The 15,157-nt window shown below is 46.0% G+C and overlaps 1 protein-coding gene across 1 annotated transcript; it reads left to right on the top strand.

Annotated features, from left to right (window-relative positions):
* Nucleotides 1-2,272: 2,272 nt before the first annotated feature.
* Nucleotides 2,273-3,756, top strand: Fbll1 (fibrillarin like 1). Its single transcript, XM_036194431.1, has one exon. It carries the CDS (start codon nucleotides 2,695-2,697, stop codon nucleotides 3,640-3,642), a length of 948 nt encoding a protein of 315 aa, XP_036050324.1. The 5' UTR covers nucleotides 2,273-2,694; the 3' UTR covers nucleotides 3,643-3,756.
* The last annotated feature ends 11,401 nt before the right edge of the window (nucleotides 3,757-15,157 follow it).

The following is a 15,157-nucleotide window of genomic DNA, read 5'->3' as shown; positions in this document are numbered from 1 at the left end:
GAGGGGCAATTAACCACCATAATGAAGGCAGCCCTTCACCTCACATTCCTCAGGGTCACTGCATCACCATGGAGCTTGCTGAAGCACAATGAAAGCAATCTGAGGGGTGGGAAATAATGCCCCAAACCAATTCCCAAAGATGAGAAAGGGCAAACGGTGGATTAACCTCCCAGCCCCGCAGCCAATAGCATGTCATTTCTAAGAGGACCAGGTGCACCTCAGTCACCCACAGTGTTTATCTGCTTGTTAACATGTCCTTCCCAGCTACCCTGTCTTCTTTCTCCTAGCTCTGTATATACGCTTCTTGGCATCACCTCCATCTGCACCATGTGGACCCAAGTCTTCCACTCAGGGGCTATAGATTTTTTTGAGAAACAGAATCTGTAGGGAAATGATGGCACACCACACCACACCCCCCAACACACACACATGAATATGCATGCATGCATGCATGAATATGTTTTTCATGCAATTATGGGCTCTGGCAAATCCTAAATCTTCAAAACTAACATCCTTCTTCAAACCTTGTTGGATAAGAAGAACTGATGTGCCAGGTCAAAGGCTACTGGGTAGCATAAGCCTCTCTTCCTTGGGAAGAGTCAGCCTTTTATTTTATTCAGGATTTCAACTGATTAAATGAAACTCACACACACAATGCAGGACAACTGTTCTACTCAACCAATTTCAATGTTTATCTCATCCAAAAACTGCCCAGAAACGCCCAGAGTAGTATTAGACTAATATTACTGGAGTATCTGGGCACCCCATGGCCAAGTCAAGTAGACACAAAATTTATTATCACAAGGTCTGATTGGAGGAAACACAACCAAAACAGCAAATGTAACTCATTTTGGAGAATACGCTTCAATTTGTAATAAGAGTTGTTGGGTTTTTTTCCATGAACCAGATACCCCAGAAATAGCGCATTTCTCCCTCTGACACCTTGTCTGCATCCTAAGGCAGACTCGTAGCCTCCATCAAGGAGGCCTGATAATCCTCAGAGCGAAGCAGCCCTGCCGTTGCTGTCTGTGGATGCCAGACAGGAGAGAAGAGAATGGGTTGAAGGACAAGCTTTAACTTGTGCACACCTGGAGATTCACCATCCTCTCCCTGGCTCATGTTCTGATCCTCAGGTGCACTCCGTTTCTCTGGACCTGACATTTAATTCCACTTCCATGGAGGTCAGACGGGCGCTTACATCATCTACAAGGCAGTTCAGTTTAGGGGAGCCCCAAAAGCCACTACAAGTGGTCAGAGGGCCTTGCTTTGCGGTTGCTGTCCCTGGTGCTGACCGGACGCTAAAGCCTCTGCCGCAGCGTTTGTGTCTGTCCTTGGTGCTGCCCGTCGGTTCCTCTTTTTCTTCAAGGTATGACGGAAAGAGTGGGTTTTGAAGCAAAGAAGAAAATTTGACGGTAAACATGCCATTCCTTTTGCGATGAAGTGTTATAGGGTTTAGGTCACAGGCCTGTGTCCCCAGTCACATTGAACATTCACTTTCTTGCGTACAAAATGTAGCACAGTTGATAGAGCAAAGCGAAGCAGGGATCGATGGAGGCTTGGGCTTGTGGGCACTTACCCACCAAGGAAGGAATGATGCTTTGGCAATCTCAGGACAGAATTTTTTCTCAAGTTGGAGGTGTGGCTCAGGGAAAGCTCTTGCTCAGCATTCAAAAGGCCTCAGTTCAGACACACAGCACAACAATAATTAATAATAATCAGGAAATTCTCTCCTTCTGATTTCCCATAGGCAATGTATCAGCAATTCCTATGAACTCTGTCTTCTAATTATCTCTTGGGTTGGTCCTCTCCTCACCTCCTTCAGGGCTTCCACAGTGACCACAAAAGCCATAGTCATCTCTTTCATTCTATATGCTCAATTGTCATTGTGTCTTGCAAGAATCATGTCTCTGGACTATTGCTCAAAGAGAAATAATTATGTCAGAATACAAGTGTTCTGTTTAAATGCCTTGTCAGAATATATCACCAGTTTGGAGATCCATGTCATCTCAGAAGGCAGACTTTCAAGAGCGATGCTTTTATTTTAAAGAGAGCAAAAGCTAATGCATTTTATTGAATGAACACTATATCCCAGTTAAAAAGGCTAATCAGAGAAATATAAAATTCGAAACAAGCTAAGCCTGTAGAGCACCGAGACTGTGCCACACTGGTACACGGATGAGGAACCACACAGGTGGGTTCTATTTTACAGATGGGATGACAAGGTTCAAACCGTTCAAGAAACTTGTCGCCATTCAAACAAAGCCAGGTAAGTTTCCTGCGGCCACACGGGCGGGCAAGCCCAAGGACTGGGCAGTTGCGCGCTTCCCCTCTCCTGCCACAGAGACTCGGGCCACTGGTGGAGTCCGGGGGAAGAACCCAGAGTCCTCGGGGAAGCGGAGAGCACCGGCGGAGAGAGAAGGCAAAGGGTTACAAGTGAGCAGGCTGCGTCTGCGTGCAGGTGGAGCAGGGGGGCTTCCGGAGCTACAGGGTCGACAAAACGGCTGTGATGCAATCACGCAAGTCGCCGCGTCAAAGCGTGGATCCCGGGATGCGCGCACCGCGGACCCCTGCATCCACCTGCCGCTAATCCTGAGGGCAGCCGCCGCCACCAACTTGTCCCCCCTCCGCAGCCACCGCCTAGGGTCCCCGGCGATCCCCTGACCACCGCGGCAGCTCCCGAGAACTGCCTGGGCCATGAAACCGGCGGGCGGCCGCGGCGGCTGGGGCTGGGGTGGCGGCAAGGGAGGCGGCAAAGGAGGTGACGCGGGCTCGGGGGGCAAAGGAGGCTTCGGGGCGCGCCCGCGCGGCGGCCGGGGCCGGGGGCGCGGCGGCGGCGGCGGTGGCGGCGACAGCAGGGACCGCGGCGGCGGCGGGCAGCGGCGCGGCGGCCCGGCCAGGAACAAGAGCCGCCGCAGAAAGGGCATCACGGTGTCGGTGGAGCCGCATCGGCACGAGGGCGTGTTCATCTACCGCGGCGCGGAGGACGCGCTGGTCACCCTGAACATGGTGCCGGGAGTCTCGGTGTACGGAGAGAAGCGCGTCACGGTGGTGGAGAACGGAGAGAAGCAGGAGTACCGCACGTGGAACCCCTTCCGCTCCAAATTGGCCGCGGCCATCCTGGGCGGCGTGGACCAGATTCACATCAAGCCCAAGTCCAAAGTGTTGTACCTGGGCGCCGCCTCTGGAACCACCGTCTCTCACGTCTCTGACATCATCGGCCCCGACGGCCTGGTCTATGCGGTTGAGTTTTCCCACCGCGCTGGCCGCGATCTAGTCAACGTAGCCAAGAAACGCACCAACATCATCCCAGTACTGGAAGATGCCCGGCACCCGCTCAAGTACCGCATGCTCATCGGAATGGTGGACGTCATCTTCGCCGACGTAGCCCAGCCAGACCAGTCCCGCATCGTGGCGCTGAACGCCCACACCTTTCTGCGCAACGGAGGCCACTTTCTTATTTCCATCAAGGCCAACTGCATCGACTCCACAGCGTCTGCCGAAGCTGTGTTTGCTTCCGAGGTGAGGAAGCTGCAACAGGAGAACTTGAAACCTCAGGAGCAGCTAACTCTGGAGCCCTATGAGAGGGACCACGCTGTGGTCATCGGGGTCTACCGGCCCCCTCCCAAGAGCAGCAGCAAGTAGTAGCAGCCGATGCCAGGGAAGGTGCCCTGCACTGCCACAAAACTGTGTTGTATCTTTGTGCCTGTCCTGTTGTGTTGCTTTTCTATTAAATGAAGTAAACAATTCCCAAGTGTACTACTGTGAGGCCAGGCTGGGGTTTGCAGCTGCACCAATTCACTCTCCAGTCTTGGTGGACTAAAACAGATGGTATAGGGCCCTTTCAAGGAACAACTTGGGAGTGGTGTCTATTCTAACAACCCCAGGCCTTGGCTCCTCGGGATCCCATTTTCACACATGCATCCTTTAATCACAGGAACAGGAGAAAGAAAGCCTGAGAGTTGCTGATGATCTTTGAAATATTTCCTGGGGAAATGAGGAGGTGCTGTTCCTACTGGTCAGGTCACATGACCAAGGCTGATTCCAGGGAAGGGTTTTGGATGCTCACCTCTTCAGCCTGTCTGACTCAAAGCCAGACTCTGCTCTCTCTCTCTCTGTCTCTCTCTCTCTCTCTCTCTGTCTCTCTCTCTCTCTGTCTCTCTCTCTCCCTCCCTCCCTTCCTCCTCCTTCTCCTCCTCCTCCTCCTCTTCTTCTTCTTCTTCCTTCTTCTTCTTCTTCTTCTTCTTCTTCTTCTTCTTCTCTCTCTCTCTCTCTCTCTCTCTCTCTCTCTCTCTCTCTCTTTTCTTTTCAAGACAGAATTTCTCTCTGTAGCCCTGGCTGTCCTGGAACTCACTTTGTGTAGGCCAGGCTGGCCTTGAAAGACCCATGTATCTCTGCCTCCTGAGTGCTGGGATTAAAGAGCCTGGCTGTGTTTTGTTTTCGGAAACACAACCTCCTTGTGTAGTCCTGGCTGAGCTGGCACTTCAATCCTCCTGCCTCTGCTTCCTGAGTAAGTGGGGATTCCAGAAGTGTACCATGACACCCAACTCAAACACAGAATCGTTCACTTTTTTCTCAGTCTCTGTCACATTTCCTCATCTCTCCAGCTTCAGCTTTGTTGTTGTTTGTTGTTGGTACCATTCCACTTTCCATGTGACACAATGGCTTTCAAAGGCAAATGCCAGTTGCCCAGACTTACACAGGCGGGGGAGTCTCAGTGCTACTTTTTGGCACCCACTGGGCTGTCTTGACTCTGCCCCTTTCCACCAGCACGCACAAAGCAGGGCTCTGAAGGCTCCTTGTGTCTGCTCCCCATCTCCTTGGGTTATCCCTTTCTAAGGTTTCACAGTAGCAAAAGAAGGCAGGAAACAGACGGGGCGCTGGGTCTCACATACTCGAGGTGACATCATCAAGGGTCTACAGAACAGCCAGCAAAGACACTTTCTGGGACTGTTCCTCTCAGAAGGGAATTCTGGGCTCAGTACACTAGATTCTGGCTCTCAGAACTAACCCATCCTAGCTCTGGGAGGCTGAAGCAGAAAGGCCGAGTTTAAGGCTAATCTGGACTACATGGTAAGATTTGTCAAAAATAAAAATAAGCCGGACGATGGTGGCACATGCCTTTAATGCCAGCACTTGGGAGGCAGAGCCAGACGGATCTCTGTGAGTTTGAGGCCAGCCTGGGCTACCAAGTGAGTTCCAGGAAAAAGGCGCAAAGCTACACAGAGAAACCCTGTCTTGAAAAACAAACAAACTAACAAATAAATAAATACAAAGGAGCAGGAGAACACGCCATGGCAGATCTGAGGATGTCCCAAAGCCTAGTACCTCCCCTCCAAGCCCCACTGCCAATTGTCAAGGCCATCAGCAAGTAATCTGGGAAGCAGCCTTTGCATAAAGGGTTTGACTTTTTTATGATATGCTCAGGGTGGGGCTGGCAAGATGGCTCAGCAGGTAAAGGGACCAACTCCCCCAGACTGCCCTCTGACCTCCACATGTGTGCATGGCACATATGCACACACACAAACACACACACAAACAATGAAGTTTAAAACGTAATTTTAAAAAGACACATATGTGCTCAGGAAGAGACCTGGTTTGGTCTGCTCTGCTCCAATGCATACCTCCTTGAACAAGAAAAAGGTGTCACATCCTCACCCCTACACCAAAGCTCAGGTACAGTCATAGGGCTAGCCCCCTCCTTAATGGCTAGGAGAGCTGAAACTCCAGGTGAGAGGTCTCGCTCAAGACATCTCCAACCCCGCCCCCCCCAAAGGTTCCCGGCCAGAAAGGAAACCCCACCAGGCTCAACTCCAAAATCGATGTCATTTCACTAATGTCTATGCTGGTCCTGTGGCTTCACAAAGCTTCCTCTCCAATCCCACCACAATGACTGAGTAGCTGGGGTGAGGTGTGGAGGCTAGAAATGGAATCTCAGGGGACAGGGGGAGATGCAAGGAGAGAAGGCAGCTGCTGGGCCCTGCCATCCTCAAAGCCAGCCCAGCCTGGATAATAAAGCTCTTGATTGAGAGGAGAACATAGAGCAGGGGACTCAGCTGTTAACCTCGCAGTGGGCTTTCCCCTACTCCAGACAAACCTTTGCATGGGTTACATCTGAAGATGCTAGAGATGGAGCCCATTAAGAAGCGGTATGACAGCCGTCTTCTAAAGAATTCCTCTGAGCTGGGCGGTGGTGGCACACGCCTGTAATCCCAGCACTCGGGAGGCAGAGCCAGGCGGATCTCTGTGAGTTTGAGGCCAGCCTGGTCTACAGAGATCCAGGACAGGCACCAAAACTACACAGAGAAATCCTGTCAAAACAAAACAAAACAAAAACAAAAAACAAAAACAAACACAACCAAAACTTGTGTGTATGTGTGTTTCTATGTACAGCTATGTGCATATGAATGCAGGTGCTCACAGAAGCCAGAGGAGCTGGATTCCTCTGGAGCTGGGGTTACAGAAGGTTGGGAGATACCTGCTGAGGATGCTGGGAATTGAACTAGAATCCCTTACAAACTGAATCCCTGAGCCATCCCTCACCTCCCCTCAAACTGGTCATTTTTAAGATAATTAGGAGCAGTGAAGCTAATCTCTCCTTCACACCAAGGGAGAGATTTGTTAGGATGGGTCGGTGTTTCTGGCAAGCTGCCTGACCTTTGTTTGGTTTGACAAGCTGCCTGACCTTTGCCTGACCTTTGTTTGGTTTGACAAGCTGCCTGACCTTTGTTTTTGGGGATCTGTGGTGGTTTGAATGAGAAATGCACCCCTAGTATTTGAATGCTTGGTCCCCAGTTGGTGGCACTGTTTGCGGGGATGGTTGGAGGAAGTTCGTCACTGGGGACAGGCTTTAAGAGTTCATAGCCTCACCCCACGTAAGTTCATTATCTCTTTGTGTTTGTGGTTGAAGATGTGATCTCTTGGCTCCAGCTATCTGCCATGTCTCCCTCCCTCCACCCTGCCCCGTCCCAGCATTATGGACTCTCCCTCCGGAACTGTTAGACAAAATAAACTCCTCCATGTAGTCACTTTTGGTCATGGTGTTTCTATCATAGCAACATGAATACAAGTTTTGTCTGAAATAACACACAGACCTGGTGGCTTAAACAATAGGTCCTTTTTTCGAGACAGGGTTTCTCTGTGTAGCTTTGCCTTTCCTGGAGCTCGATTTGGTGACCAGGCTAGCCTTGAACTCAGAGATCTGCCTGGCTCTGCCTCCCAGGCTAGGTCCTTTTTTTTTCTTTTTTTATCAGTTCTGCAGGGTACAAGTCCAGGTGCATTGGGTGTCAAATTTGGCTTCTGGAAAGAAGAATGGGCCACCTTCTTCCTGTTTCTCCCAGAAAGAGAGCCTTTTGGTACTTCCTCTTCCTACAGGATAAGAGCCCTGCCCTCATGATTTCCTTGATCTGTTACTGCCTCCTTGAGGTTCATTCTCATTGGGAGCTAGGCCTTCAATTTACAGATTTGGGGGAATACATTTTAGTGTATGCTAGAGAGGGGCAAGAGGGCTGGAGAGATGGCTTAGAGGTTAACAACACTGGCTGAGGTCCTTCCTGAGTTCAGTTCCCAGCAACCCCATGGTGGCTCACAACCATCTATGAGATCTGGTGCCATCTTCTGGCAGGCAGCAATACATGCAGACAGAACACTGTATGCATAATAAATAAATAAATCTTTAAAAAAAAAAATGGGCAAGAACGTTAAGCGAAAATGACATCCTTACTGCACTGAGAACTGGCGAGGAGACCAAGTCCATTTAGGAACTGAGTACATGCTTAGTTCTGTGCCTTGTCCCTTCCTCTTCACCTCACTGTCAAGAGATAGGATCAACAAGGCAGATGAGAAGCGGAGCTCAAAGCTGGATGGTACCTACACCTTTAATCCCAACACTGGGGAAGCAGAGGCAGGACTGGTCTGGAGTTCCAGGACCATCAGGACTACAGAGAAATTCTGTCTTGAAAAGAAAATAGCTGGGCAGTGGTGGTGCATACTTTTAACCCCAGCACTGGGGAGACAGAGCCAGGTGGATCTCTGTGAGTTTGAGGCCAGCCTGGTCTACAGAGCAAGATCAAGAACAGTCACCAAAACTACACAGAGAAACTCTGTCTTGAAAAACAAAAACAAACAAACAAACAAAAAAAACAAACAAAAAAGAAAGAAAAGAAAAAAAAAAGAAAATTCAAGTAAATGCTGCACTTCATACTGAAGACATAAAGAGTGTGTCATGCATATGAATATATGGAGGTATCCAAACACACTCAGAGTTCTGATGAGCTCAGGATTGGAGAGGAAAGTACCAATTTTATGGACTGTGGTTTCTTTCATGACATCCGGACGAGGGAGATGTCATGTCCATGGTCATCACAGTGCTGGTCAGGGCCATGTGCAGAGGCTTCATTGTTATGCTCTTTGGTGCACAGTCACCTTGTGAGAACCTTTGATCACCTCCTCCAGCCTCATTGTTTCTGCTGCTTGGCACACGCTGATGCCTGGGCTCGTTCCTCTGTGGCCCTTGGTGGAGTGGCTGACTCCAACTTAGCCAGCTCTGTCTAGTCCAGCTTGGAGCAGACCCTGTGGAAACCATGCTAGAAAGTTCTCCTACATTCCACCCTGCTACTTGAATTGTAAAAGTATGATTTTCAATTAAAAGTTTTAAATGCTGAAACCCCAACACTGACCTTGAGGGATTGCTACGCAATGAACACAGGATTCACAGACACGCCTGGTGTTTTATAGCTCAAAGCAAGAGAACATTCCAGCCCCGATGTTGCTGTTCTTGGTGGTTGGGGTCTAGACTGGGACTTCCCAGGTTCTTACCTTACTCAAGAATGAAGTAAAACCCCAGATTGCCAAGTAGGGGGAAAACTTTTGAGGTGAAGCAGTTTAGACTAGAGTTCACATCAAGACAGACAGCAAGAGGGTGGATAACTGGAGTTGGGGGAGAAATGTGGGGTGGGTGGATATGATCAAAATACACTGCATGTATGTTTGAAGTCAGTAAAATACTGTTGTTTTTTTGTTTTGTTTTGTTTTGTTTGTTTGTTTTCCCGAGACAGGGTTTCTCTGTGCAGCTTTGTGCCTTCCCTGGAACTCACTTGGTAGCCCAGGCTGGCCTCAAACTCACAGAGATCCACGTGCCTCTCTGCCTCCCGAGTGCTGACATTAAAAGCGTGCACCACCACCACCCGGCTAAATACTGTATTTTTAAAGATTGACAGCAGGAGCCAGGTGGAGGTGGTGGATCTCTCTGAGTTTGAGGCCAGCCTGGGCTACCAAGTGAGTTCCAGGAAAGGTGCAAAACTACACAGAGAAACCCTGTCTCGAAAAAACAAAACAAACAAACAAAAGATTGACAGCATGTCACATGAGGATAGCTATGCCTGCTGCAAAGCTCCAGGTTATTGCCGGGAGACAAAGAGAAGAGGCTGGCTACTACAGGCCTTAGTTTGGATAGCTTTTTATTTTAACATTAGGAAGCAGATATGGTCCAGGAGCTCTCTCACCCAGTGGGAGCGATCACAAAACTTAGGCACATCTTGCTTTCTCATATCCAGTCTTGGGACATATTGCTGGGAACTTTTTTGTTGTCGTTGGTTTTTTGAGACAGGGTTTCTCTGTGTAGTTTTGGTGCCTGTCCTGGATCTTGTTCTGTAGACCAGGCTAGCCTCGAACTCACAGAGATCCACCTGCCTCTGCCTCATGAGTGATGGGATTAAAGGCGTGCGCCACCACAACCCAGCAGCTGCGAACTGTGTTAAGCAGTGCAAAGAGGATGGTTGGAGGACCAGCTGCAGACCTGCTGTTCTGCTCTGGCCTCACATCCATCTCATTCTGGACCAACGTGATTTAGTCACTCCCTTTTTGGGGGGAGTATAATTGCACACTGGCTTCCACTTTTCTCCACAAGCCAACTCCATCTGTGTGAGAATAGCCTATTTTGTACATTTTAACATCCATGCCACTTTTGTGTATTTTTATCTAAAGCCCTCATTCCTGCTGTGTGTTCTCAAATTCATGAGCAATCTAAGGGATAAGGAGCTCCAGCCGCCTCCATTGTTCTTTGTGAGCATCCATTTATGTCATTGTCCTGGACAGTTTTATGTCAACTTGACACAAACTAGTCACTTAAGAGGAAACCTCAATTGAAAAAATTGTCCCCATAAAAAAGGGGCTAGTCAAGCATGGTAGTGCATGTCCTTAATCACAGCACTTGGTAGGCAGAAGCAGGCAGATCTGTGAGCTTGCAAACCTGGTTTATAAAGTTCCAGGACAGCCATGGCTACACAGAAACCCCCCACCACCACCACCACCGAAAAACCGAAAGAAAATGTGAGCGTGGGGGAGGGGAGGTGTTGGCTGTAGGTATACAGGTCGTGGAGCATTTTCCTAAGTAGTAATTGAGAGACTCTCCCCCACCCCCGTGGTTGGTACCATTCCTAAGCTGGGTGTGGGTGCTAAAGCAGGTTCTGAGAGCCAGTTAGCACCCCTCCATGGTCTCTGTATCAGCTTCTGCCTCTAGGTTCCTACTCAGACTTCTTTCCATGATAAAACATGACATGAAAGCTTAAAGCAAAACACACCCTTTCCTCCCCAACTTGCTTTTGGCCATGGTGTTTCATCACATGCACATAACCTGCCAAACTACCTTATTTTGTCAAGCACAGATGGCTTTCCTGTCAGTGTCCCTGAAATGAAATCTGCACTTTGAAAATGTTCCACAGGGACTAGGTTAACTGCCCCATCACTTGCTGGTCTTCTGGAAGATCGGAAATTAATCTAAACAGGGGAAGGTGGTGCAGAGTTAGAAGGGGCTCAAAGACAAAATTGTGGGGCTGGAGGGATGGCTCAGCAGCTATGAACACTGGCTGCTTTCAGAAGGCCCTGGTTTGATTCCTATTACCCACATGGTAGACCACATCCTCTTTTGGCCTACTCAAGACACCAGACACAAACATGGTCCACAAAGAGAAACTGTGGGCAGATGACAGTTATTTGTTGCATAGAGATGTTTTCCTCTACTAAGTCTATCCTCCAAAAGACTACCCCAGGCCAGCCATGTATGTATGTCTGCACACCAGAAGAGGGCACCAGATCTCATTATAGATGATTATGAGCCACCATATGGTTGCTGGGAATTGAACTCGGGACCTCTGGAAGAGCAGTCAGTGAGTGCTCTTAACCTCTGTGCCATCTCTTTAAGACACACTGCCCACAATTGAGAAATGTCAATAAATAGCTTGCTTCCACAATTTACATAGTACTCACAAAATCAAACATCTATTTTCTTCCCACATGTAATATTGATTTTGAACAAAGCAATTACATTTCAGGGTAGTGTTGAACTCTTTAGCAACTACTTCCAACTGCAGGTTGCACTTTGTACGTGGAGAACTGAATCAATCCTCAAATGCAATGTTTCCACACTTCATCCTCATCCAGTGAGGATGGTCTCATTCTCACCCTACTTCCTGCTCACTGATTTCAACAGGAAGGTTGTTCCACATCATAGTTCAATTGTTACTATACACCTGGAGTCAAGACAATGGCATCAATTTGAACTTTGCCCTCTCAAACAGGCATTGACCACTAAACATAAGATGGGCTGGAGAGAGGGTTCAGTAGTTAAGAGCACTTACTGCTCTTGTAGAAGACTCACAAAACTCACACCCATCTTTAACTCCAGTTCTAGGGGAATCCAAGTTTCTGGCCTCCCTGGCTACCAGACATGCACACAGTACACACAAAATAAAAATAAAATCTTTTAAAAAAGTCATTTATTGAATACTTTCTCAGTACCAGGTTGGATGATACAGGAGTGAACAAATCTTTACAATGTCCTCACTCCCAGGGAGTTTATGCTCTAATCTATCAGTTAACTGCCATGAAATCAAACCTTATGCTGAATCGGAGTGGAAATGCAGCCACTTGGTACTGTCAGATGAAACAATCAAGAGACACATGTAGTAAATAAGAGAATTTATTTGGAAAGTAGGGTATAAAAAGCATGATTCTAACACTTTTTAGAATATTAACAAATTAGAAAAAGTTAGAAACTACAGAAAAGGTAGACACCCTGGAGTTGGCTTAAAGGCTGGCTACATAGTACAAATGAAGAACCCAAGATTCTTTCATGCATATAAGCATTAAGGGAAAAAGCTTAGAGTGGGAATGTTTAGAGCAGGCCACAACAAATTTTAAAAATTTACATTAAGAAACTGTACATAAATGGAAAAATAAATTAGATAATTTACAAGAAATGTTTTATAGGTTACAATAGGCTATGACTTAGTCTTATTATGCATAAAGTTTGTAGCATATCATACATTTTTACACCGATTTAATATTAGAAGAATCTAAACATAACAAAGCTTGGACCTAGCAAGAATAATGCAACCAACAAAGTAAGGCAGCTTACACGGAAGTGACGTGTGTAAATAATAAGCCCAGATTTAAAAGATTCCCAAAATGGGACAGAAAATACCCAGGAATGACTTCATCAGAACTGGAAAGAGTTGAAAGAATGCCTTTCAACTTCAGGGAAAATGCCAAACTCGCTCGGCTCAAACCTAGTGGGTACTATGTACCTGATCCTCACTCACTGCAGCAGACCACTGATTTACATATAGGATTAGGCTAACAGCCAGCTATGAGATGCAGAACCAAAACCTTTGTTTAGAAAACAGACTAGTTTGTGAATGAAGATCAGATCCAAGCACAGTGCTGGGAGCCAAAAGATTCCAGCATCAGCTCTCACTGACTTTTAGAAGGTCTATCCCACTAATCTCAGAAAAGACGTTTGGTCTTCTACCTGCCTCATTAGGGCCATTTCAACCTACTTGCAGGCAATTCCATTTTCATTTTGTAAATGTGGCTGGGAACTGTGTGTTGGACAACTGCAGCAATTCAGAGGGGCAGTTTCCTCTTGTACAAATGAAAAGTAGTAATAATCCCTACATAATTTTTAGGTTAATGGTTAAAATTCAAGTTACAGATGAATGTATGCACATACTTTCCAATAGCTATCAAGGGCAGTAACGGGGAGAGTACTTATTGTTAAACTACTACACAAGCACTGAAAACATGTAAGTCATCCTGAGCACTGTCAGGAACAGGACAGCTCTTCTCAGGCCACTGGCAACTATGTCATTTCCCACTGAATTTCCAGCTTACAAAAGAGATAGTGACATTCAAAGAAGCTGGGCCAATGACCAGCACACCATAAAACATTATCAAATCTGAACCCCACATGTATTGAATATATACAAGACAGCACAGTAGGACCAATATGGGGTACTTTGCAAAACATTTTAATATTTTGTAAGTAGAAAGAAGACAGCAGAAACCCTGGGACAATCTCTTTGCACACTGCTGTTTTGAACTAGCTATCACAATCTTCAAAGGAAAAAATTCACATTATGAGACTCATTGGAAAAGACAATTCTTGTTGTTACAAACTGCAAATAAAAAGTAATTTTGTAAGATTATGTGATGCAGGCCAGGTGTGGTGGCATATGCCTTTATCACCAGCACTTGGGAGGCAGACACAGGCGGCAGCCTGGTCTATACAGCAAGTTCCAGGATAGACAGGACTATATAGAAAGACCCTGTCTCAAAAAGCATAAGCCAAATGAAACCAAACCAAAGATTATCTGCTGACACAAATGAAGCTAGGCTAGCTGCATCACTGTCAGAATAAATCACACTCTGTAAACAGGAGCTTGGCTGGGAAGACAACACTGACATTTTGAAGGACTCACTTTAAAATCAGAGTATTTTAAAAAAGAATGTATTTTGATTATTTTGTTTACATATAGTACAAAACAAGCTGAATGAAAAAAGGACATTCATTTTCATTATGCTTTATCAATTTTTTACATAATTTAGAATTTCTGTATTATATTTGCAAATGCAACACACTAACAAAGATAAAGTGCTCAACAAAAGAAAAAAAGATACAAATAAACTAAATATGAAAGAATTTTGTTTCTAACAAAGTGGAATTATAAGGAACATTTAGTAACTATGGCCAGGCCAAGCTTTCCACCCAAGAATGTAACCCCCAAACAGCATTATCTTTTAGGAATAGGTTTCTCAAACACAGCAATCACATGCATTCTTAGGGGCAACATCAATTTAGAGTTTTTAAAGAGTCCAGATTTTACAAATAATGAGAACCTCTTGAGAGGCTGGCTTTCAATTATCATGCACATTACTGGCCTTGGCAATGACTTTATCCAAGGGAGGGATCCACTAGTTCCCCACCTACTTAGAGTAGCTGAGAAAGAAAATGCCATGCTAACCTATGTGACTGTGGACCAGAAGCCTGGAGAGCTAGTTAGAAGGCAACATTTTTGGGGAGTGGTGGTGCTTTAGATCTCTGTGTGCGCATTTTACCACCAAAACCATGACTGACAATGCTCTTAGCATTTGAAGTTATCAGAATTTTATAAAGATTCTCTGTATATATATAAAAGACGAGTTAAAAAGTGTTTCTTGGTAATCCTTCAAAATTGACTGCACAAAAACTCAGAAACTATAGAAACAAAGTCCCTGAAATTAATTTTGCTTCCTTGAAGGAAATCCATTAGTTTGGAGATTGCTAACTACTAAGATTATCACAGGCAGTTTTATCAGTATCAGATATTAGAAAAATCCCATACACTACAAGAGATGACATGATGCCAACATAATATTTTTGGAATAGTCAGTTATAGCTTCTCTGTGTAAAATAAACTGGCCCAAATGAATGATCTTATTTATATTTAAAAAAAAATTTCCCACTCCATTTCATTCTTTTAAAAGCTCATATTCATAAAGTTTTCATAGCATTCTCCTTTAAGTAATTCTAACCCACCTTTAGTCTCAATGTGCAGGAGGCAGAGGCAGGTGGATTTCTTTGAGTTCAAGGTTTATCTAGCTGGTCTACATAGCCAGTTCCAGGCCATCGTAAGACTCTTGTCTCAAAAACAAAACCAGAAGTAGTTCTAGAAAAATACCAACACAGTGGACACAAGTTATATATGTGGCTATGAAATCTTAATTGTGGTCAGTCAAAGTTGAGATGTGCCATTTAAAATGTAGACCAACTGAAGACTACGTAATTAAAAACAAAAATAAACAAAAGAGGGCAAAATATTATCTCTCAAAACAATTTTTGCAC

The sequence above is a fragment of the Onychomys torridus genome, chromosome 8 (assembly GCF_903995425.1).
Source record: "Onychomys torridus chromosome 8, mOncTor1.1, whole genome shotgun sequence".
NCBI classification, from domain to species: Eukaryota; Metazoa; Chordata; class Mammalia; order Rodentia; family Cricetidae; genus Onychomys; species Onychomys torridus.
Note: the sequence above shows the minus strand (reverse complement) of the source record. Positions and strands in the feature narration are given on the sequence as shown.